Source organism: Neopsephotus bourkii, unplaced genomic scaffold, assembly GCF_033783945.1.
Source record: "Neopsephotus bourkii isolate Nb327-2 ecotype Australia unplaced genomic scaffold, CSIRO-AGI_Nbou_v1 NB_319, whole genome shotgun sequence".
Lineage (NCBI taxonomy): Eukaryota > Metazoa > Chordata > Aves > Psittaciformes > Psittacidae > Neopsephotus > Neopsephotus bourkii.
In genome coordinates, this window is record NW_026900827.1 from 55,530 (window position 1) to 78,461 (window position 22,932).

The following is a 22,932-nucleotide window of genomic DNA, read 5'->3' on the forward strand; positions in this document are numbered from 1 at the left end:
CCCATATCCATGGGGATAGGGGTGCAGCAGTGCCCATATAAATAGCTTGGGATGGGATGGGGAGCAGGGGGGGTCTGTCCCAGTGCGTGCCCCCCTCACGTCTGCTGGAGCCGGTGGCACAGGAGCTCCCGGGGGACGCGCGTCTCGGGCCCGAAGGTGGCGGCCGCGCGGCGCTCGAAGGCGGCCACCATCTGCTTGACCACCTCATCGAAGAACACGGTGGCCAAGTGGGAGTGCAGCAGGGAGCGGAACTCGAAGGAGATCTGGGGGGGTGGAGGGGAGGGGGGTTGAGGTTGGGTTGGGTCCCCCCCATCTCTTGTGGGACCTCGCTTGGAGCAGTGAGTGCGGTTCTGGGGTGCTCTACATAAAGAGGACATGGAGCTGGTGGAACAGGTCCAGAGGAGGCCAGGAGGATGCTCCCATATGGAGATAGGGTGGGAGAGTTGGGGCTGTTCAGCCTGGAGCTGCGTGGAGACCTCAGCAGCTTCCAGTGTCTGAAGGGGGCCTATAGGGATGCTGGGGATGGACTCTTCATTAGGGACTGCAGTGACAGGACAAGGGGTGATGGGTTAAAACTGGAACAGGGGGAGTTTAGATTGGATCTAAGGAGGAAATTCTTTCCTGTGAGGGTGCTGAGGCACTGGAATGGGTGCCCAGGGAGGTTGTGAATGCTCCATCCCTGGCAGTGTTCAAGGCCAGGCTGGACGAGGCCTTGGGGGATGTGGTTTAGAGCGAGGGGTCCCTGCCCATGGCAGGGGTTGGAACTGGGTGACCTCAAGCTCCTTCCCAACCCTGGCCATGGTTCTCTGGTTCCGTGAGCTCCATCCTCACCGAGAAGTCCACGGTGCTGGTGCGCGGGTACCCGGGGATGCCGGGGCTGAAGCGCCAGTTGGTCTCCAAGTGGTTGAAGAGCTTCCCATCGGTGCAAACGGCCTGATGGATGGATGGAGGGGGACAGAAGGGTTCAAAGAGCCCTTAGGGTCCCCCCATTGACCCCCATGGCCACGGCTCACCTTGACGAGGTGCGGGCGCACCAGGGTCACGCTGGACGTGTAGCGCTCCAGCACCGGGGGGAACCCGACCTCGAGCTGGGCCTTGAGGTGCCCCGAGCGCCGCGCCAGCACCACCGAGCGCTTGCACCAGGGCACAAAGTGCTTGTAGTCCTCCACGTTGGCCACCACGGCGTACATCTCCTGCATGGAGTACCTGGGGGGTATTGAGGTCAATGGGGGGCATGGAGGTCAAGGGGGGGCATGGAGGTCAAGGGGGGCATGGAGGGTAAGGGGGGGGCATTTAGGATAAGGGGGGCATGGAGAATAAGGGGTGGGCATTAAGGTCAAGGGGGCACTAAGGACAAAGGGGGGGCATTGAGGGCAAGGGGGGGCATTGAGGGCAAGGGGGGGCATTGAGGGCAAGGGGGGGCATTGAGGGCAAGGGGTGGGCATTGAGGGCAAGGGGGGGATGGAGGATAAGGGGTGGGCATTAAGGTTAAGGGGGCACCGAGGACAATGGGGGGCATTGAGGACAAGGGTGGGCATGGAGGTCAAGGGGTGGGCATTAAGCTTAAGGGGGCACTGAAGACAAAGGGTGAGCATTGAGGGCAATGGGGGGCATGGAGGCCAAGGGGTGTTGGTCACCCATCGGGGGGTACCCCGGGTGCTGGAGCCGCCCCGTACCCCATGATTCTCCGCTCCGAGTACTCCTTCCTCTTGGTGCTGAGGCTCAGGAAGCACCGCACGGGCTGGAGCCGCGGGTCCCATTCGGTACCGGGCAGCACCCGGAGGCCGCTCAGCACCGCGGGGCTGGGGGGGGGAATGGGGCTGTCACCGGGAGCCCATTCCCAGCCCCTTCCCAGCCCCATCCTGGTCCCATCCCGGTGCCTTCCCAGCCCCATCCCGGTCCCATCCTGGCTCCATCCTGGTCCCATCCCAGCCCTAACCCTGACCCAGCCGCATCCCGGTCCCATCGGCTCCATCCCAGCCCCATCCCGGCCCCGCTCTTGCGCAAGAGGAGGAAACCTGATCCCGCTCCCACCAGTCCGGTTCCCCCGGGGGTCCCGCTGGGAACTGGCGCCCGGTGCGGGGGGGGGGGCACCTCCATGGGGACCAACGGGGCCCCACCGGCAGCACCCGAGCACCGGGACCCGGTGGTGCCCGGGCCCGGACCGGGGTTGGGGGGGTCCTGGTGACCGCTGCCCCCCCCAGGGCCGGCACCGCGGGGTATTTATAGCCCCGGCTCCGCTCCCCCACCGCCGCAGCGCCCGTGCCAGGCCTGGCAGCCCCGCAGCGCCCAGAATAGCCCCGGACGGAGCCGCCGGGCCCCCCCCGGCTCCCGGTGCGTCCGGACACAGCGCTCGGAGCAACCCCCCCCGGGTTCCCGGTGCGGTCCCGGCCATACCCGGAGTGTCCGGACACCGCGCTCCCGGCGGCACCGGCGCCGTTCCAAGGCGCTGGAACCGGTTCCCCCCCTCCCGCCCCGCGCTTACCCCAGGGCCGGCCCCGCCGCCCCCGCCGCCCGCAGCCGCTGCCGCGCCCCGAGGCCTTGCACGGCCCCGCGGAGCCTCCGCGCCGCCATCACCGGGGCCCGGAGCCCTCGCACCGGGTGACCTCTCACCCCTTCCCGCTACGTCACCGTAACGTCACCGCAATGTCACTACGCTGACAGCGCAGGGGCGGGAGCCACGCCTCCCACCACCCTCCGCGCGGGGCACCATGGGAGTTGTAGTTCGCGGCGCGCGCGGGGTGATGGGAACTGTAGTTCCGGTGCGGGTATAACCGGGGGCAACCGGGCCCCGGGGCAGCTCCGAGGGGAGCCCCGGTGGGACACCCCCCCCCCCCGCCCTCCGCTCCATGGGTCCGGGCCTGTGGGGCCCCACTCCCCGTGGGAGCACCGCGTTCACCCCCCCAGGACGCGGAGGGGGGACGACCCAGCCCCGTGCCCGGTACCGGTAACCGGCTGGGAGCGCCGGGGCCCGGCCGTCGCCTTCACCCCGCACCGTGCGGGGCGGCCCCAAGGCCCTGCCCGGTGCCCCGTGACCCCCGCACACGTGGCTGCTGCCACCGACGGCCGGTCCCGGCCACGGGGATGGGCCCCGCGCACGGGCACGGCTCCGGCCGGGCTGGGCATTAACCGGGGCTCACAGCAACGCCGGGGGGCCGGGGGGGTACCCCGGGGGTGGCCGGGGTTGGGGCCCGAGGCCCGGTCGGCAGCCGGCGCTCCCGGCCGGCGGCGGCGCTGCGGCCCGGCCGCTCCCCGAGCTGTGGGCGGGCCCAGGCGCTCCCCGCCCCGCCAGAGCCGCCCGAGCGGAGCCGCCGCGGCCGGAGCCCGATGCCGGGAGCTGCGCGCTGAGGGCGGCCCCGAGATGGGGATTCTCAGCATCACGGACCAGGTACCGCCACCCGCGCCCGCCCCGCGGGCCCCGCGCCCAGCCCGGCCCCGCCGCTACCCCAGCCCGGGGATCCGCGGCCTAGTGCGGGCCCGGCCTCAGCCTCCGCCCCAGGCCGCGGCTCCCGCCCGGGCCCCGCTCCCAGCGCTGGGGCCTCCAGCCCCGGCCCCGCTGCTCGCTGCGGCCCGGCCCCGCGCTCCGGGGAGGGGGCAGCCCCGCTCCATGGAGCCGGGACGGGAGCCTCGGCCCCGGGTGCAGGGGGAACCCCGCGGGGCTTTGGGGATGGGTTCCGGGGAGGGCGGGGGGGGGGCCCAGGTGCCGCCGGGTCCCGGCCATCCCATTGCGGGGCCTCGCTTGGGAGCCGCCGTTCCCGAGCATCCCTGGGCAGGGGGAGCTCGTCCGGATGCTCCCGCTCGTGGCTCCGGGTTCCTCCATGGATCCGGGAGCTCGGCGCTCCCAGGGCTGGATCCCAGGCTCCGATGGGGTCGATTCCCTTTACGGTGCCCGAGCCCTGCGCTCCCCATGGGAATGGGGCCCTGGCACCAACGGGGGCACCATTATCCCTCTGATCCCTTCCCTTCGCCGGGGTTCAGCATCCAGCAGCGGTGCTGAGGCCGCTGCATTCCAGGGCCGTGACTCACGCGGTGCCTCCGAGCCCGGCGGTTCCCGGTGTGGAGCTGCTGGGATGCAGGGGGTGGGGGGGGGACCTTCGGGAGCTCGGGATGAGCCCTTGGGGTAGAGCCCTTGGGGTAAAGCCCTTGGGGCTGCGCTGGGGATGCTGCGGTCCCAGCACCCAGAGAGCCCGGGCATGGAAATGGCTCCAAGGGAGAGCTCAGAGCAGGTCCGGGGCAACTGGAGAGGGGCTTTGGGAGAGGGATGGAGGAGCAGGAGCAGGGATGCGGGAGCAGGAGGAGGGATGCAGGAGCAGGATGAAGGATGCAGGAGCAGGAGGAGGGATGCAGGAGGAGGGCGAAGGATGCAGGAGCAGGGTGAGGGATGCAGGAGCAGGAGGGATGCAGGAGCAGGAGGAGGGTGCAGGAACAGGAGGAGGGATGCGGGAGCAGGAGGAGGGATGAGGAGCAGGGCAAGGGATGCGGGAGCAGGAGGAGGGATGCGGGAGCAGGAGGAGGGATGAGGAGCAGGGCAAGGGATGCAGGAGCAGGAGGAGGGATGCAGGAGCAGGATGAGGGGTGCAGGAGCAGGATGAGGGGTGCAGGAGCAGGATGAGGGGTGCAGGAGCAGGATGAGGGGTGCAGGAGCAGGATGAGGGGTGCAGGAGCAGGATGAGGGGTGCAGGAGCAGGAGGGATGCGGGAGCAGGAAGAGGGATGCGGGAGCAGGATGAGGGGTGCAGGAGCAGGAGGGATGCAGGAGCAGGATGAGGGGTGCAGGAGCAGGAGGGATGCAGGAGCAGGATGAGGGGTGCAGGAGCAGGACAAGGGGGCTTTACCTGCCCAAGGGGAGCTGGAGATGGGCCCTCAGGCTGAAGCTGCCCCCTGCAGCCCCCTCATCGTTGCTTCCCTTCCCCTCCGCAGCCTCCTCTGGTCCAAGCCATCTTCAACCGCGATGTAGAGGAGGTGCGGTCCCTGCTGAACCAGAAGGAGAACATCAATGTCCTGGTGGGTGCTGCCCCCCCCGGCCGTGCTCCGGGTCCTTCCCATGCCCAGTGCCCCCCAGCTGCCCCCATTCCCTTTCCTTTCCCTGTGCAAGCCTTAGGGATGCTCCTGTTGCCTCCTGGGTGCCGCTTCCCCATCCTCCCTCCTTGTGCAGCACGAGCCGGTACCAAACCCTAATGAACCCCCCCCATTTGCCAGTTTTGAACCCAATGCAAAGCAATTCCTTGGGTTTTCCATCCCCAAACCCCCAAACCTGGCCCTTGGGGTGCTTTGTGCTCCTCGTGTTCGCTTCCTGCCTTTCATCCATGGGGTGTTCCTTGAGGGAAGCCTCCAGCAGGATCAGATCCCACCTCGGCTCACCCGCAGCCCTGCAGCCCCTATGGGTCGCTGTGGGGTGGGCTGAGGAGCTGTGGTCACACCACGCTCCCCATTACACACAGGAGGTGGTGGCTTTAGAGCAGCTTCCTCCCTATCCCCATTGCGGGGCTGCAGTGGGGCAGGGAGCTCCCTGCCCTCCGGGCTCACCCCTGCACCCCCGTTCCCACCCCTGCAGGACCAGGAGCGCCGGACGCCGCTGCACGCTGCTGCCTACCTGGGGGATGTCACCATCCTGGAGCTCCTCATCCTGGCAGGTAGGGGCCAAGGGGGCCGGGCTGGACGCAGGCGCTGCCTTTGGGCACTGCCTTTGGGCGCTGCCTTTGGGGTCTGCTCTGCCTTTGGGTTCTGCCTTTGGGGTCTGCCTTTGGGCACTGCCTTTGGGCTCTGCCTTTGGGCTCTGCCTTTGGGGTCTGCCTTTGGGCACTGCCTTTGGGCTCTGCCTTTGGGCTCTGCCTTTGGGGTCTGCCTTTGGGGTCTGCCTTTGGGGTCTGCCTTTGGGGTCTGCCTTTGGGCACTGCCTTTGGGCTCTGCCTTTGGGCTCTGCCTTTGGGCTCTGCTCTGCTCTTAGGGCTGCAGAGCCCCTGGCCTGGGCTGCTCCTGCCTTTGTGGGGGGCAGTTCTCAGCCCCAAGGGCCCCAGAGGCTCTGGGGGTGCAGGCCACGAGTCCTTTGCCCCCTTCCCCACCTGATGCCCTGCATTAGATCTGCCCTCAGATCCCCCCATTGGGTCTGTGCCTCTGGAATCCTTGTCCTAAAGCAACCCCATTGGCTCTGGGCCCCCAAACCCTGGCTCCCGATGGTTCCTTTGGGCCATCCCAGGGCCTGGCTCTCCCCCTGCTGCAGAAGGAGGGGCTGGGGCCGTGGGGCTCCCCTCCATGCCCTGACCCCTGCTCTGCTCCTCCCTCAGGTGCTAACGTCAATGCCAAGGACACGGTGTGGCTCACGCCCTTGCACCGCGCGGCCGCCTCTCGCCACGAGGTAGGATCCTTCCCACCCCTGCTCCATGCATGGGAGCGGCTTTGCCTCCTCCCCAGGGGCTGATCCAGGCCTGGGGGGGCTCCTCTCCCCCTTCCCCATTGGAAAGCTTTCCTTGGGCTCGCTGTACCTTGACTGCATGAGCTCAGTGGGGAGCAGCCCTGGGATGGGGACCTCTGCTGATGGGGTTTGGGTGTGTGGGGAGCTCAGGGTGCTGAGGCTGTTCCAGCGGGGCCAGAGCCATTCCTGCCTGCATCCTGCCCTTGGGAATGCTGGTGTTAGGTGGTGCCCATCCATTCACCCAGCCTGGGGAGGGAAGAGCTGCAATGGGGTTGAATGTGCCTCATACAGGACCCACACCAAGCTCCATCCTGGGGGATTCACTTAGGGCAGATCCCTTCTCCCTCCTCATGGGCTTGAATGTGCCTCATGCAGGACTCACACCAAGCTCCAGCCTGGAGCATTCACTTAGGGCAGATCCCTCCTCATGGGGTTGAATGTGCCTCATGCAGGACTCACACCAAGCTCCAGCCTGGAGCATTCACTTAGGGCAGATCCCTTCTCCCTCCTCAATCCCAAAGCCTTTTCCCTGCTGCTTTTACCCTTTCCTCTGGGAGAACACGGAGCCAGGGCCTGAACCCATGGGAGCAAGCGGGTCCTTTCCTTCGGGAGCATCCCCGGGTGGGAGCAGGCAGGAGATGCAGCAGCAGCAGCAGCGTCATCCCTGCACCGGGGAGCTGCAGCCGCCCGCATCCCATCCCCTTTCCCCTCTGCCCCCCTGCAGAAGGCCCTGCACCTCCTCCTGAAGCACTCAGCGGACATCAACGCCCGCGACAAGCACTGGCAGACCCCGCTGCACGTGGCCGCTGCCAACCGGGCCACCAAGTGCGTGGAGGCCATGGTCCCCCTGCTGAGCACCGTCAACGTGGCCGACCGCACGGGCCGCACGGCGCTGCACCACGCCGTGCACAGCGGGCACCTGGAGGTGGGCACCGGGCCAGGCAGACCCCCCCCTGCACCCCAAAACCGGCTCCATGGACCCCGCTCATTGTCTGTGCCCACCGGGTCAGGACCCCCCCCTGCACCCCAAAACCGGCTCCATGGACCCCATTCATTGTGTGTGCCCACCGGGCCAGGCAGACCCCCCCCCGCACCCCAAAACCGGCTCCATGGACCCCGCTCATTGTCTGTGCCCACCGGGTCAGGCAGACCCCCCCCCACACACCCCAAAACCGGCTCCATGGACCCCGCTCATTGTCTGTGCCCACCGGGCCAGGCAGACCCCCCCCCGCACCCCAAAACCGGCTCCATGGACCCCGCTCATTGTCTGTGCCCACCGGGCCAGGCAGACCCCCCCCCGCACCCCAAAACCGGCTCCATGGACCCCGCTCATTGTCTGTGCCCACCGGCTCAGGCAGACCCCCCTGCACCCCAAAACTGGCTCCATGGACCCCGCTCATTGTCTGTGCCCACCGGGCCAGGCAGACCCCCCCCCTGCACCCCAAAACCGGCTCCATGGACCCCGCTCATTGTCTGTGCCCACCGGCGGCAGACCCCCCCACCCCAAAACGGTCCATGGACCCCGTCATTGTCTGCACCGGGCAGGCAGCCCCCCCGCACCCAAAACCGGCTCCATGGACCCCGCTCATTGTCTGTGCCCACCGGGTCAGGACCCCCCCCCCCGCACCCCAAAACCGGCTCCATGGACCCCGCTCATTGTCTGTGCCCACCGGGCCAGGCAGACCCCCCCCCCGCACCCCAAAACCGGCTCCATGGACCCCGCTCATTGTCTGTGCCCACCGGGCCAGGCAGACCCCCCCCTGCACCCCAAAACCGGCTCCATGGACCCCATTCACTGTGTGTGCCCATGCAGATGGTGAACCTGCTGTTGAACAAAGGGGCCAGCCTGAGCACTTGCGACAAGAAGGACCGGCAGCCCATCCACTGGGCGGCTTTCCTGGGTGGGTGTTCCCTATGGGAATCATGCTGGGGGCTTCTCCCATGTTCTTGTGTGTGCCCATATGGAGCCAGACTGGGAACACTGGGGCTGGGGGAGAGCAGCTTCCAGTGGCTGAAGGGGGTACAGGGATGCTGGGGAGGGAGCTGGGCCTGCAGCAGGGATGGGAGCGATGGGACAAGGGGTGATGGGGTCAGGCTGGAACAGGGGGAGCTCAGCTTGGATGTAAGGAAGTTCTCCCCTATGGGAGATACTGGGACACTGGGATGGGTTGAATGGAGAAGGTTTGGATGCTCCATCCCTGGCTGGCCCCACAGCCCCATTGAACGGAGCCTTGGGTCCAGTGTGATGCATCCTCAGCCCCCATCATGGTCCTGGCTGATCTTAGCATCCTTTCCACCCCATCCCCTGCTTCTGGCTCCCCCTTTTTGGGGGGGTTTTGGGGCTGCTCTGCTCTCACTGCCCCCCTTTGCACAGGGCATTTGGAGGTGCTGAAGCTGCTGGTGGCGCGGGGGGCCGATGTGATGTGCAAGGACAAGAAGGGCTACACACTGCTGCACACAGCGGCTGCCAGCGGGCAGGTGGAGGTCGTGCGTCACCTCCTGCGCCTGGGGGTCGAGGTAGGACCTTGGGGTGCAGGGTGCCCCTCATACTCCCCTATGGAGCCCCACACGCCATGGGGCTGGTTCCTTGTCCCTGCTTCAGATCGACGAGCCCAACACGTTTGGGAACACGGCCCTGCACATCGCCTGCTACATGGGCCAGGACGCCGTGGCCAACGAGCTGGTCAACTACGGTGCCAACGTGAACCAGGCCAACGAGAAGGGCTTCACCCCCCTGCACTTCGCCGCCGTCTCCACCAACGGGGCCCTGTGCCTCGAGCTCCTGGTGAACAACGGCGCCGACGTCAACTTCCAGGTGAGGGCTGGGAGGGGAAGGGTGAAGGGGAAGGGGTTGAGAGCGGCCCAAGGAGAGGGGCTTGGGGGTGCTGGGTGATGGGGACATGACCATGAGCAGGGTGCAGGGTGTGCTTGCAGCACAGAAAGCAGCCGTATCCTGGGTGCATCAGGAGTGGGACAGCAGGTCCAAGGAGGGGATCCTGCCCCTTTATCCTGCTCTCGTGAGACCTCACCTGGAGCATTGGGTGCAGTTCTGGGGTCCTCAACATCAAAAGGACATGGAACTGTTGGAACAGGTCCAGAGGAGGCCATGAGGATGCTCCCATATGGAGATAGGGTGAGAGAGTTGGGGCTGTTCAGCCTGGAGCTGCGTGGAGACCTCAGAGCAGCTTCCAGTATCTGAAGGGGGCTATAGGGATGCTGGGGATGGACTCTTCATTAGGGACTGCAGTGATAGGACAAGGGGTAATGGGTTCAAACTGGAACAGGGGGAGTTTAGATGGGATCTAAGGAGGGAATTCTTTCCTGTGAGGGTGCTGAGGCACTGGAATGGGTGCCCAGGGAGGTTGTGAATGCTCCATCCCTGGCGGTGTTCAAGGCCAGGTTGGACGAGGCCTTGGGTGAGATGGTTTAGAGCGAGGGGTCCCTGCCCATGGCAGGGGTTGGAACTGGGTGACCTCAAGCTCCTTCCCAACCCAAACCATTCTATGGTTCTATGGTTCTATGATGCTCTGATTCTCTGACGTGGGTTCTGCTCCCCGCAGAGTAAGGAAGGGAAGAGCCCCCTGCACATGGCTGCCATCCACGGCCGCTTCACGCGCTCGCAGATCCTCATCCAGAACGGTGAGCGCTGCCTCCAGGCCTCCCCTCACCTCCGGGGGGGCCCTCAAGGGCAGCCCCCTGCACACCCAGCCAGGCCACAGCCCCAAGAGGCAGCGGTGCCGCAGGCTTGGCTCAGCCCCTGCCTTCAGGCTGGCTCCTGCAGGCCTGGAGCATCCCCCCTGCTCCGGGGTGCCTGGGTTTGGGTGAGCACCCACACGGGGATGCAGCAGAGCCCTGCTTGGTGTCCCCCTTGCAGGCAGTGAGATCGACTGCGCTGACAAGTACGGCAATACCCCCCTCCACGTTGCTGCTAGATACGGCCACGAGCTGCTCATCAGTACTCTGATGACCAATGGTGCTGACACCGCAAGGTGAGCATGGGCATCCCTGCTCCTCCAGCCTGCAGGGTGCAGGGAGGATGCAGGGAGGATGGGGAGCACCCACGCTGCCGTCCCTGTCCCCCCACAGGCGTGGGATCCACGACATGTTCCCCCTGCACTTAGCTGTTCTCTTCGGGTTCTCCGACTGTTGTCGCAAGCTGCTTTCCTCAGGTCAGTCAATGGCTCCTCCTGCCATGGCAGGGGTAAAGGGGGGCACCCCCCTAACCCCCTTGCCCCGTTGCCTCCCCACAGGTCAGTTGTACAGCATCGTGTCCTCGCTGAGCAACGAGCACGTGCTGTCTGCAGGCTTCGACATCAACACGCCTGACAACCTCGGCAGGACTTGCCTCCATGCTGCTGCTTCGGGGGGGTGAGCTCTGCCTCTGCACCCCCAGCCCAGCGCTCCGGGCTTGCAAAGGGAGCCTCATCCCATCCCCTGCCTCTTTGAAGGGGATGGAGCAGCCCCTCGGCTCCTAAAGGGCTCCTGAGCTCATGGCACAGGGGTGGAAATGGGGCTATGGGGAGGGGGGATGTGGCTGCAGTGATGCTGCCGAGGGGTCAGGTCAGAGCCCTGTGATGCTGCTGTGAGGGCATAGGACAGCTACGACAAGGGGTTGGTGTCCCCATGGGGTGTATCCCCCCCCATCACCATCACCATCACCACCATCACCACCACCATCTTTCTCCTGCAGGAACGTTGAATGTCTTAACTTGCTGTTGAGCAGCGGTGCTGACCTGAGGAGGAGGGATAAGTTTGGGAGGTGAGAGCCTGCTGGATGCTCCAGAGCAGCCAGACAGGGCTTGGGCTGCCCCATTCCACCCCTATTGGGTGCTTGGTGCTGCCTCCTTCCCCCTTGTCCCACCCCAAAGGGTCCAGCTCTGGACCCAGGCTTGGTCCTGACCCCCTTCTCCTTACCCTTTCCCAGGACCCCCCTGCACTACGCAGCCGCCAACGGCAGCTACCAGTGCACGGTGACCCTGGTGACGGCAGGAGCCAGCGTCAACGAGGCTGACTGCAAAGGCTGCACCCCCTTACACTACGCTGCTGCTTCGGACACGTACAGGAGGTGGGGGGACCCCCCAGTGCTGCCCTATGGGGGGAGCACAGCCTCTGCCTTGCCCATGTCCCTGCTGCTGGGGCTGGGGGGTGGCAGCGAGCAGAGCCTGGTCCTTGCCCTTCCAGAGCAGAGACTCACTCAGGGCCCAGCCACGACCCTGAGGAGGAGCCACTGAAGGAGTCCAGGATGAAGGAAGCGTTCTTGTGAGTGCCTGCATGGGGACATGGGGACACTGGGAGCATCTCCCATCTGCTTCATGCTGGGCTCTGATGTGGGCCCTGCATCCTGCTCCCCACTTCCATGCCTTGAGGATGATGGGGAGGGGGGGACCACAGCATCTCCCCTGAGCCCAGCATCAGCTCAGCCGTTCCCCTTGCTCTTGCTGGCTGCAGCTGCTTGGAATTCCTGCTGGATAACGGTGCTGACCCATCCCTGCGGGACAAGCAGGGCTACACGGCTGTCCACTACGCTGCAGCCTACGGCAACAGGCAGAACCTGGAGCTGGTGAGTGAGCTGCAGGGGAGCATCCCGAGGGGCAGGACGGGGCCAGGGGGAAGCAGTGGGAGCTGGGAAGAGCATGGAGGGGAGACCTGGGCAGGGGGGAAAGGGCTTTGTGTGATGGGAGAGCGAGGTTGGGAAGGCTGAGGGCCAAGGAGAGGCTCCTGCAGGCTGGGAAGCAGCTTGGAACCGGTGCAGGGCCCAAGGGCAGCCTAAGGAAGGGCCCATGGTGAAACCCTGTGAAGGAGGTGAGCAGGGTCCCTAAGGCTGAGCCCCAGCCCCTGTGGGTCACTCGTGGGCTTTGTGCTGTGCTCTTGCAGCTCCTGGAGATGTCTTTTAACTGCCTGGAGGACGTGGAAAGCACCATCCCAGTCAGCCCTTTGCACTTAGCTGTGAGTATAGGGCAGCCCAGCCCCGGTGCTATGGGGGTTCCTGCTGTGTCCTGGGGGCTCCAGGCTGGCACCGGGGCAGGGGGGGGAGATGCTGCCCCTGCTCCACAGCCCCTGGGTTGGGAGCCACCTCCTGTCCCTGATGCACTGAGGGCTTTGTAAGGGACCCAGAGGTGATGGAGAGACCCATAGGGGGTATCTATGGGTGCAGCAGGGCTCTGCCACGGGATATCCCCTCCTGTCCCTGATGCACTGAGGGCTTTGTAAGGGACCCAGAGGTGATGGGGGCACCCATAGGGGGTATCTATGGGTGCAGCAGGGCTCTGCCACGGGATATCCCCTCCTGTCCCTGATGCACTGAGGGCTTTGTAAGGGACCCAGAGGTGATGGAGGCACCCATAGGGGGTATCTATGGGTGCAGCAGGGCTCTGCCACGGGATATCCCCTCCTGTCCCTGATGCACTGAGGGCTTTGTAAGGGACCCAGAGGTGATGGAGGCACCCATAGGGGGTATCTATGGGTGCAGCAGGGCTCTGCCACGGGATATCCCCTCCTGTCCCTGATGCACTGAGGGCTTTGTAAGGGACCCAGAGGTGATGGGGGCACCCATAGGGAACCTCTATGGGTGCAGCAGGGCCCTGCCACGGGGTGGCTTTGTCCTCAGGCCTACAACGGTCACTGTGAAGCCCTGAAGACCCTGGCGGAGACCCTGGTGAACCTGGACGTGCGGGACCACAAGGGGCGGACGGCGCTGTACCTGGCCACCGAGCGCGGCTCCACCGACTGCGTGGAGGTGCTCACCAGCCACGGCGCCTCGGCCCTGGTCAAGGAGAGGAAGAGGAAGTGGACCCCGCTCCACGCTGCAGGTGATGGGGATGGGGGGGGACCCCTGCTGAGCCCCCCTGGGAGGAGGAACCCATCCACAAGGGAGTGATCCCCCCTTTCCTGGCCTCTGCAGCCGCCAACGGGAACACGGATTCCCTGCACCTCCTCATAGACAGCGGGGAGCGCGCCGACATCACCGACGTCATGGACATCCACGGCCAGTGAGTCCCGTGGGGTGCAGCCCCCCTCAAAGCCAGCTCATGCCCAGGCTCCTCCCTGCTGCCTCTCCCCCCCATCTCCTGCAGGACCCCGCTGATGCTGGCGATCATGAACGGCCACGTGGACTGCGTCCATCTCCTGCTGGAGAAGGGATCCACGGCCGATGCGGCCGACAAGAGGGGCAGGACGGCGCTGCACCGAGGGGTGAGCGTTCCCCTTGAGCCCCATGGGGCTTGGGTGGCTCCATAGCATCATGGGGTGCTTTGGGTTGGGAAGGGCCTGGAGATCATCCAGTCCCAGGGACAACTCGCTCCGACCTGGCCTTGAGCACTGCCAGCGATGGAGCATCCAAACCTCCTCCGTTCAACCCATCCCAGTGCCCCAGCACCCTCATAGGGAAGAGCTTCCTTATCTCCAACCTGAACTCCCCCTGTTCCAGCCTGACCCCATCACCCCTTGTCCCATCGCTCCCATCCCTGCTGCAGGTCCCCCCCCAGCATCCTTGTACCCCCCTTCAGGCACTGGAATCTGCCCCTCTCCATCCTGGCTCCTATGGGAGCTGCTCCATCCCTTGAGCATCCTCTCCCCCCCATCTCTGCATCCTTCCCCTGAGGCCCCCATTGCTCCCATCATTGATGCAGGTCCCTCCCCAGCATCCTTGTACCCCCCTTCAGGCACTGGAATCTGCCCCTCTCCATCCTGGCTCCTATGGGAGCTGCTCCATCCCTTGAGCATCCTCTCCCCTCCATCTCCGCATCCTTCCCCTGAGGCCCCCATTGCTCCCATCATTGATGCAGGTCCCCCCCCAGCATCCTTGTACCCCCCTTCAGCCACTGGAAGCTGCCCCTCTCCATCCTGGCTCCTATGGGAGCTGCTCCATCCCTTGAGCATCCTCTCCCCTCCATCTCCGCATCCTTCCCCTGAGGCCGCCATTGCTCCCATCATTGATGCAGGTCCCTCCCCAGCATCCTTGTACCCCCCTTCAGGCACTGGAAGCTGCCCCTCTCCAGCCCCAGTATTCTCAGCCTGGCTCCTATGGGAGCTGCTCCATCCCTTGAGCATCCTCTCCCCTCCATCTCCGCATCCTTCCCCTGAGGCCCCCATTGCTCCCATCATTGATGCAGGTCCCCCCCCAGCATCCTTGTACCCCCCTTCAGGCACTGGAATCTGCCCCTCTCCATCCTGGCTCCTATGGGAGCTGCTCCATCCCTTGAGCATCCTCTCCCCTCCATCTCCGCATCCTTCCCCTGAGGCCCCCATTGCTCCCATCATTGATGCAGGTCCCTCCCCAGCATCCTTGTACCCCCCTTCAGGCACTGGAATCTGCCCCTCTCCATCCTGGCTCCTATGGGAGCTGCTCCATCCCTTGAGCATCCTCTCCCCTCCATCTCCGCATCCTTCCCCTGAGGCCCCCATTGCTCCCATCATTGATGCAGGTCCCCCCCCAGCATCCTTGTACCCCCCTTCAGGCACTGGAAGCCGCCCCTCTCCATCCTGGCTCCTATGGGAGCTGCTCCATCCCTTGAGCATCCTCTCCCCTCCATCTCCGCATCCATCCCCCGAGGCCCCCAGAGCAGAGCAGGGGGCAGGATCCCTCCCTGCTGCCCGGTGCTTGGGCGCCCACGCTGCTGTGCCCTGCCTGCAGGCTGTGACGGGCTGTGAGGACTGCCTGGCCGCGCTGCTGGACCACGATGCCTTCGTCCTGTGCCGGGACTTCAAGGGCCGGACCCCCATCCACTTTGCCTCGGCCTGCGGGCACCTGGAGGTGCTGCGGGCGCTGCTGCAGGCCGCGCTCTCCACCGACCCCCTGGATGCTGGGGTTGACTACAGCGGCTTCTCCCCCATGCACTGGGCTTCCTACAGCGGTGAGCAGCAGCGATGGGAAGGGCTCTGCTTGGAACAGAGACCAGGGGTGGTTTGGGGGCCTGAAGGAAGGAATGAGGCAGGAAAAGAGGGGTTAGGCTGAGGCTGCCCCGCTCTGGGCACCTTCCATCAGAGAATGGTTTGGGTCGAAAGGACCTTGAGATCATCCAGTTCCAACCCCTGCCATGGGCAGGGACCCCTCGCTCTAAACCATCTCACCCAAGGCCTCGTCCAGCCTGGCCTTGAACACTGCCAGGGATGGAGCATTCACAACCTCCCTGGGCACCCATTCCAGTGCCTCAGCGCCCTCACAGGAAAGAATTTCCTCAGATCCAATCTAAACTTCCCCTGTTCCAGTTTGAACCCATTACCCCTTGTCCTGTCACTGCAGTCCCTAATGAAGAGTCCCTCCCCAGCATCCCTATAGGCCCCCTTCAGACACTGGAAGCTGCTGAGGTCTCCACGCAGCTCCAGGCTGAACAGCCCCAACTCTCCCACCCTATCTCCATATGGGAGCATCCTCGTGGCCTCCTCTGCACTTGTTCCATCAGTTCCATGTCCTCTTTATGTGAGGACCCCAGAACCGCACCCAATGCTCCAAGTGAGGTCCCACGAGAGCAGGATAAAGGGGCAGGATCCCCTCCTTCCCCCTGCTGGTCCCACTCCTGATGCACCCAGGATACGGCTGCTTTCTGGGCTCAAGCACACCCTGCACCCTGCTCATGTTCCTCCCTCCTCCGCCCCACGTTAGGGATGGGTTCAGGTTAGGGTCCGGGTAACCTGGCCCTGATGTGCTCCTGTCCCCTCTTCCCCCACAGGGCATGAAGATTGTCTTGAACTGTTACTTGAACACAACCCATTCGCGTACCTTGAAGGAAACCCCTTTACCCCATTGCACTGTGCAGTGTAAGCAGCACGGGGGACCTGCTCTGGGGTCCCCTCAGCTTGGGGGTGTGGGAGAGGGGACCCATTCGCGTACCTTGAAGGAAACCCCTTTACCCCATTGCACTGTGCAGTGTAAGCAGCACTGGGGACCTGCTCTGGGGTCCCCCCAGCTTGGGGGTGTGGGAGAGGGGATCCATTCGCGTACCTTGAAGGAAACCCCTTTACCCCATTGCACTGTGCAGTGTAAGCAGCAGTGGGGACCTGCTCTGGGGTCCCCCCAGCTTGGGGGTGTGGGAGAGGGGACCCATTCGCGTACCTTGAAGGAAACCCCTTTACCCCATTGCACTGTGCAGTGTAAGCAGCACTGGGGACCTGCTCTGGGGTCCCCCCACCTTGGGGGTGTGGGAGAGGGGACCCTGCTCTCCCCACCAAGGGCTCGGGGGGGGCAGCAGCAGCTCCTCAGGGTGGTACCTGGGGTCCCATTGAGCACAGAGGGGGTGGCTTTGAGGAGCAGCAAGAGGGGTAAGAGGCTTCTTTCCCCCTAACCGATGCAATGGGGAGCAATGGGATCGATGCTGTTTAACCCTGGGCTCCCTCCCCTTCTGCTCCCCACCACCAGCATTAACAACCAGGATGGCACTGCTGAGATGCTGCTGGAAGCACTGGGTGCCAAGATTGTGAATAGCAGAGATGCCAAAGGAAGGTGAGCGCGGCCTGGTCCCCATCCCACACCCTTTGGGTGATGTCTCCCTGCTCCCTTCCCCTGGCCCAGAGGGACCCCAATGCCCCCCTCCTCACCCCATCTCTTCCCTCGCCAGGACTCCCCTTCACGCTGCTGCCTTTGCAGACAACACCCATGGTTTACAGCTGCTCCTGCGCCACCAGGCCCAGGTGGACCTGACCGACAAACTGGGGAGGACCCCGCTCATGCTGGCCTCCGAGCAGGGGCACTCTGCAGCAGTGGGTGCGTGCGGGACCCCCCCCCAACCCCAGTGTGGGGCTGAGCATCCCGGGGCCTCCTCCCTCCTCTGGGGCCTCAGCCCCACGCCTGCCCCCCAGCACCTTCACCCTCCTCGTTGCAGAGTTCCTGCTGTACCAGGCGAAAGCCAACATAACTGTGCTGGATGTCAACAAGAACACCGCTCTTCACCTGGCCTGCAGCAAGGTGGGCACCGGGCTCAGCATCACCCGCCCCGCACAGGGGACCTGCTCCCATCCATGGGATGCAGGGATGGAGGAGGCAGCGGTTCGGCTTCCTAAGCACTGCCAAAGGGGGGGAGGATGGGGTTTGGGGGTGTTTCTGCATCCCGAGCATCCCTGTTCCAATGGGGCAGCATCCAATGGCTCCCTGTGCTCCAGGAGCATCCTGCTCTCCTTTGCAGGGCCATGAAAAGTGTGCCTTGTTGATCCTGGGGGAAACCCAAGACCTTGGCCTTATCAATGCAAGTAACAGTGCTCTGCAGATGTGAGTATTGGGGCAGCTGGGCAGGAACTGGCATTGCTGGGCATGGGGATGGTGGCAGCAGCCAAGGGGGTGCCTGGGCACAGCTCCGTGCATCCAGGTCCTTTCCCAGCCGCTCTGCCCCATAGCCTGGAGCGGGCCCATGGGGTTGGGATGCTCTGGTCCTGCTTGGGTTCATGCTCCTGCCTTGTCCTGCTCCCCCCAGGCCGCTCCACATCGCAGCACGCAATGGGTTGGCCGCCGTGGTGCAGGCCCTGCTCAGCAGAGGGGCCACTGTGCTGGCTGTGGATGAAGAAGGTGCGTGCTCCCCATGGCTGCTGGGGGGGTTCGGTGCCGTGGCCCCAGTGTGGAGCCCTCCATGGGGTGTCCCCAGGGGGTACTGGGTGCTCCGCTGCACTCAGCAGCACTCCCATGGCCTCCCTGTGGTTCCCAGCTTGTGGCACTGCAGGAGCCTCCTGGCTGAGGGAGCCATTCCCATATCCCACATCCCACATCCCAGAGCCTGGGAGCGCATCCCTGCATCCCCTGCTGCACCTTCCCCATCCCATCCCAATCCCATCCCATCCATCCCATCCCATCCCATCCCAATCCCATCCCAATCCCATCCCATCCCATCCCATCCATCCCATCCATCCCATCCATCCCATCCCATCCATCCCATCCCATCCCATCCATCCCCATCCCATCCCATCCCATCCCATCCCAATCCCATCCCATCCCATCCCATCCCATCCCAATCCCATCCCAATCCCATCCCATCCCATCCATCCCATCCATCCCATCCCATCCATCCCATCCCATCCCATCCTGGCCAAGGCCCAGAGCCATTGACTCCCCTCTAAGTGGCTGCTGTGCCCTGAAGCTTTGTCTCCCAGCAGAGTTCTTGCTCTGCTGCAGGGCCTTTAGGTTATGGGATGATAGAAGTGGAATATCAGTTATATATCTATGGGTTAAGTGCTAGGATAAGGGGAGTAGGATGTTAGTGGAATATCAGTTATATATCTATGGGTTCAGTGCTAGGATAAGGGGAGCAGGATGATACAAGTGGAATATCAGTTATATATCTATGGGTTCAGTGCTAGGATAAGGGGAGTAGGATGTTAGTGGAATATCAGTTATATATCTATGGGTTCAGTGCTAGGATAAGGGGAGTAGGATGTTAGTGGAATATCAGTTATATATCTATGGGTTCAGTGCTAGGATAAGGGGAGTAGGATGTTAGTGGAATATCAGTTATATATCTATGGGTTCAGTGCTAGGATAAGGGGAGTAGGATGATACAAGTGGAATATCAGTTATATATCTATGGGTTCAGTGCTAGGATAAGGGGAGCAGGATGATACAAGTGGAATATCAGTTATATATCTATGGGTTCAGTGCTAGGATAAGGGGAGCAGGATGATACAAGTGGAATATCAGTTATATATCTATGGGTTCAGTGCTAGGATAAGGGGAGCAGGATGATACAAGTGGAATATCAGTTATATATCTATGGGTTCAGTGCTAGGATAAGGGGAGCAGGATGATACAAGTGGAATATCAGTTATATATCTATGGGTTCAGTGCTAGGATAAGGGGAGCAGGATGTTAGTGGAATATCAGTTATATATCTATGGGTTCAGTGCTAGGATAAGGGGAGCAGGATGATACAAGTGGAATATCAGTTATCTGTCTATGGATATCTCCCCTAGGTCACACCCCAGCCTTGGCGTGCGCTCCCAACAAGGACGTCGCCGACTGCCTGGCACTTATCCTGTCCACCATGAAGCCTTTCCCCCCTAAGGACACCATCGGCTCCTTCAGCTTCAACCTCCTCAAGAACTGCGGCATCGCAGCCAAAACGGCCGCTTGTGGGGCTCTGCCCAACGGCACCTCCTGCCCCTATGGCCAGGACCGGCCCAGCGCCATCGGCCTCGACGGCTGCTACTCGGAGTAGCGATGCTATGGGTGACCCCATCTCTTTATTCTATTTATTTAGGAGTTCTATACATCTAGGGCACTTTAAAGGAGAACAAGACTGGGTAGGACCCCCCCTTCCCATCACCACCATCACCCCCTTCCCATGGCCAAGCCAAGAGTTCAGCGCTGCCTCATCCCATTGGATGTGCCCATGATGCCATCCCCGGCCCCATCCTCCTCCTGCTGCACTCAGGGTGGTGCAGATGGGTTTGCCCCCCCCAAAACCTTTAATTCTGATGGTTTCTGTGCCCCCCCCGTTTTTGCTTTGCTCCCTTCCTCGCTCCATCCATGGGGATGGGGAAGCCTGAACTCTTGGTGGGGTGATGGGGAGGGAATAGTGGGGGGGGGAGTAGGAAGTGGGAGTTGCTGCTCCCATTGCAGTCGCTTCCTAGGCTCATCCTCCCATTCAGACACACTTGAATCCAGACCTCCTGTACCTGGGACACGGAGCTCCCCCTCAGGCAGCTCCCATGGGGAAGCCACACGGGTGCTGCTGGCCCAGGCTGGGGATGCGCTGCTGGAGCCTCCCTCCCCTTTACCAGGCACTTTAGGGCTTCTCTTGGTTGGGTTTTGGTGCCTCTGGCCGAGGGTCAGAGCCAAGGGATCGAGGCTTGGCCGAGGGTCCAGTCCCTGTTTCCACGTTGCTTTCTTTTAGTTAGAGAGAGGCAAAACCAGAAGTTATTTATAGCAAAAAGGAGCATTTTCCTTGGGGAAAAACCCAACCAAATCCATAAAAATCCTGCCCCTCTCCCGAAGGACAAGAAATGCACTTCAAAAGCCCTTGCTCCCAATTGGGGGGAAACCTCTGTGTATTTTTCTACTGCAGCAGCATCGTGGCGTGCTTGTGGGGTGATTGTGGTGTTCTTTGTGTGTGTGTTGAATGGGGGGGGTTTGGACCTTTAGGAACCCCATTCCCACTGCAGCTTCGAGGCACTGGTGGATGTTGCACTGCTCCATGTAATTCCCTTTGGGTTCGGGGCTTCTCCCTCTTTGTGCCCTGCTCAGGGTGACCGGAACCGGTCCCCCTCTCGCCACGAGGCTCCTCAAAGCCAAAGACTGGGATGCAGGGATCAGCTTGGCCCTTTCCCATCACCACCATCACCACCATGGGCACCCTCAGGCTGGGAGCAGGGAGCAGAGCATCCCTGCACCCCCATTCCTGAGCCTCATCCCAAGGGGAGCACCCACAAGGAGCCGAGGGACGGGGCTCCATTGGGGTGAGGCTCTGCTGCTGCTGCCCCATTGCTCTTTTTGAACCAAAGCCAACCTCTTCCGAACCAAATAGGACGTTTCAGGCTGGTGATGAGCACGCTCCCATCCCGGCTCCCGCCTCTTCCCATCCCATTCCCGACCCGCACTTTGTCCAGCGAAGCACTCGAGGGGTTTATGCCTATGGTGAGATCCCTTTCCCCCCCCCATCACCCCAACACCGCTTCTCCCCTTGGAGCTTTGAGCGCGAGCGTTGCCCCGTTCCGCACCGAGTTACCTCAGTTTGCATCCGGAAGAAACTTGAATCCTTTGGGAAGATCCTTGCTCAGTGCTGGGCGCCCCACAACTGGAACCAGGGACTTGTTTACAGGGATGGAGCCCCCCTCCTGCTCTTACCCCAGCAGGAATCCCGGCATCGCTTTCCCTCTCCTGCTCAATGGCTTCAATGGGGCCAGAGGCCTGAGCCTCCATCCCCAAGGCTCCCAGGGCTCCGTGGTCCCCATCCATTCCCTTGGCCTCATCCTGCTGGGCCTTTGGCCGGGGCTCAGCACCGTTCCCATGGGCTCAATGCTGCTTTTCCTTCCCCATCTCTTCCTCCTTTGGCTGTGGTTGGGGAGCCCCGCTCTGCTCCCCGTGTCCTTGCTCCCTGCCCCTGAGACAATCACTGGGATCTCTGGAAGGGCTTCCCCATGCAGCTCCCTGCTTTGCCCCCCCCCTTCCCCTTTTGGGGTTCTTCGAAGGAATGATGGGGGCACGCGAGCTTCCAGCAGCGCATCCACGGCCTGGCAGCAGGGATGGGGACGAAGGCATGGGCAGGGATGCGAGGGACGGGCGCAGGTCCCAGTCTTGTTCTCCTTTAAGTGCATTGTACCCGATGGCAGCACAGCTTGACAATTCCAGTCCTCATCCAAGTGTTTGGTCCTAGCGCATCCTCGTTCCCGCCCCACCAGACCCAGGGATGCTCCTCCCTGGTGCATTGTGAAGAGGGGCGCAGGGAAACTTCCGGGGTGCCCCCGTCTCCATCCCTCCATCCCCAAGGACCGTTCATGCCAAAGTTGGACCATTCCCGCTTCGCGCCGCCGTAGCCCCCACCGAGCGGTGACTTTTGGCTTCCCCGTATCCCCAAAGCTCTTCCAAGCTCTCGGATCCCCGGCTCTGCCCCCCCCCTGCTCCCCTTCACCCAACCTGGGACCCCAAGGAAGTTTCTCTCCGCCCTCTTGGTCCAAAGCACTTGCTTCAAGTAATGAGCACTTTTGTTCGAGCATGACTCCGGGTTCCCTTTAGCATCCCATGGGATAGAGCGCGACCGAGAGCGCCAGGGTGGCTCGGAGCCGGTCCCGGCCCCATTTGGAGCCCAAAGGGGAGGGGAATCCATGGGGAAGAGCTGGGGTTAGAGGGAGGCTGCGTTCGGAACCCAACAGCACAACTGCACTCGATGCAGGGTGGATTTGCACTGCCACTGCTGAGCCATAGAAACTGCTGACAAACACTGAATGTAAGGGCAAGGGGGGGGAAGGCAAAGGGGGGGCTCGGCCTCCATTGGGCACTGAATGGAATTCACCCCCTCCCATTGCTCAATGCAGAGTGGGGGGGGTGTTAATTGGTGCTGGGCCCCCCCCCACCATTCCCTTCTCCAGGCCTGGGATGGATGGAGCCCCCTGAGCATCCCCTGCATCCCCATCCCACCAATGGGGTGAGGGCGATGTAAAAGTAGCACTAAAAGCAAAGGAACCCCCCCAAAACCACACGGAGCAAGGGTTAGGGTTAGGGTTAGCATTGATGCTCCCGTTCCGACCGCTCGGAGCGAGGGAGGGATGAGGGAGACCCCAACACAACCCCCCCCCCACAAAGGGGGGACCTGGATGGGAATGGGGGGGGGGATGCGGGCAGGCTCCCCTTTGCCTTCAATAAGAAACCAAAGGAAAAACCAACCCCTTCCACTCCCGGCTGCGCGGATTTGGGGCTTTTTTTCCTTCTTTCCCTTTTCCCTCCTTCCTTTCCCCCCGTTTTTGTTTCTCCCCAAGGACACGAGGAGCTCGAACCCCTTCTCCTGGCCCGATCCTGCCGGGCTCAGCACCGCTGGGTGCGTCTGCAAGGAGAAGACATCCAATGCTCCATGTAATCCAATGGAGCCGGGAGGAGGCGGAGGGTAACAG

The 22,932-nt window shown here is 63.1% G+C and overlaps 2 protein-coding genes across 2 annotated transcripts; one reads left to right on the forward strand and one right to left on the reverse strand.

Annotated features, from left to right (window-relative positions):
* Positions 1 to 94: 94 nt before the first annotated feature.
* On the reverse strand, positions 95 to 2,574 carry COQ10A (coenzyme Q10A). The gene is made up of 5 exons (XM_061347718.1): positions 2,486 to 2,574; positions 1,677 to 1,820; positions 1,014 to 1,206; positions 832 to 933; positions 95 to 263 (listed from the first exon to the last, which is right to left on the reverse strand). The coding sequence occupies exons 1-5, from the start codon at positions 2,572 to 2,574 to the stop codon at positions 96 to 98; spliced, it is 696 nt and encodes a 231-aa protein (XP_061203702.1). The 3' UTR covers position 95.
* A 674-nt stretch (positions 2,575 to 3,248) lies between these two features.
* On the forward strand, positions 3,249 to 19,544 carry ANKRD52 (ankyrin repeat domain 52). Its single transcript, XM_061347728.1, has 28 exons — positions 3,249 to 3,388; positions 4,920 to 5,003; positions 5,554 to 5,632; positions 6,284 to 6,354; positions 7,136 to 7,336; positions 8,225 to 8,312; positions 8,786 to 8,928; positions 9,014 to 9,226; positions 9,972 to 10,050; positions 10,286 to 10,400; positions 10,498 to 10,580; positions 10,662 to 10,779; positions 11,102 to 11,170; positions 11,336 to 11,476; positions 11,593 to 11,670; positions 11,860 to 11,971; positions 12,286 to 12,357; positions 13,019 to 13,220; positions 13,313 to 13,400; positions 13,485 to 13,602; positions 15,044 to 15,263; positions 16,080 to 16,167; positions 16,766 to 16,849; positions 16,965 to 17,110; positions 17,229 to 17,311; positions 17,529 to 17,611; positions 17,814 to 17,905; positions 19,300 to 19,544. The coding sequence occupies exons 1-28, from the start codon at positions 3,362 to 3,364 to the stop codon at positions 19,542 to 19,544; spliced, it is 3,222 nt and encodes a 1,073-aa protein (XP_061203712.1). The 5' UTR covers positions 3,249 to 3,361.
* Positions 19,545 to 22,932: the final 3,388 nt, after the last annotated feature.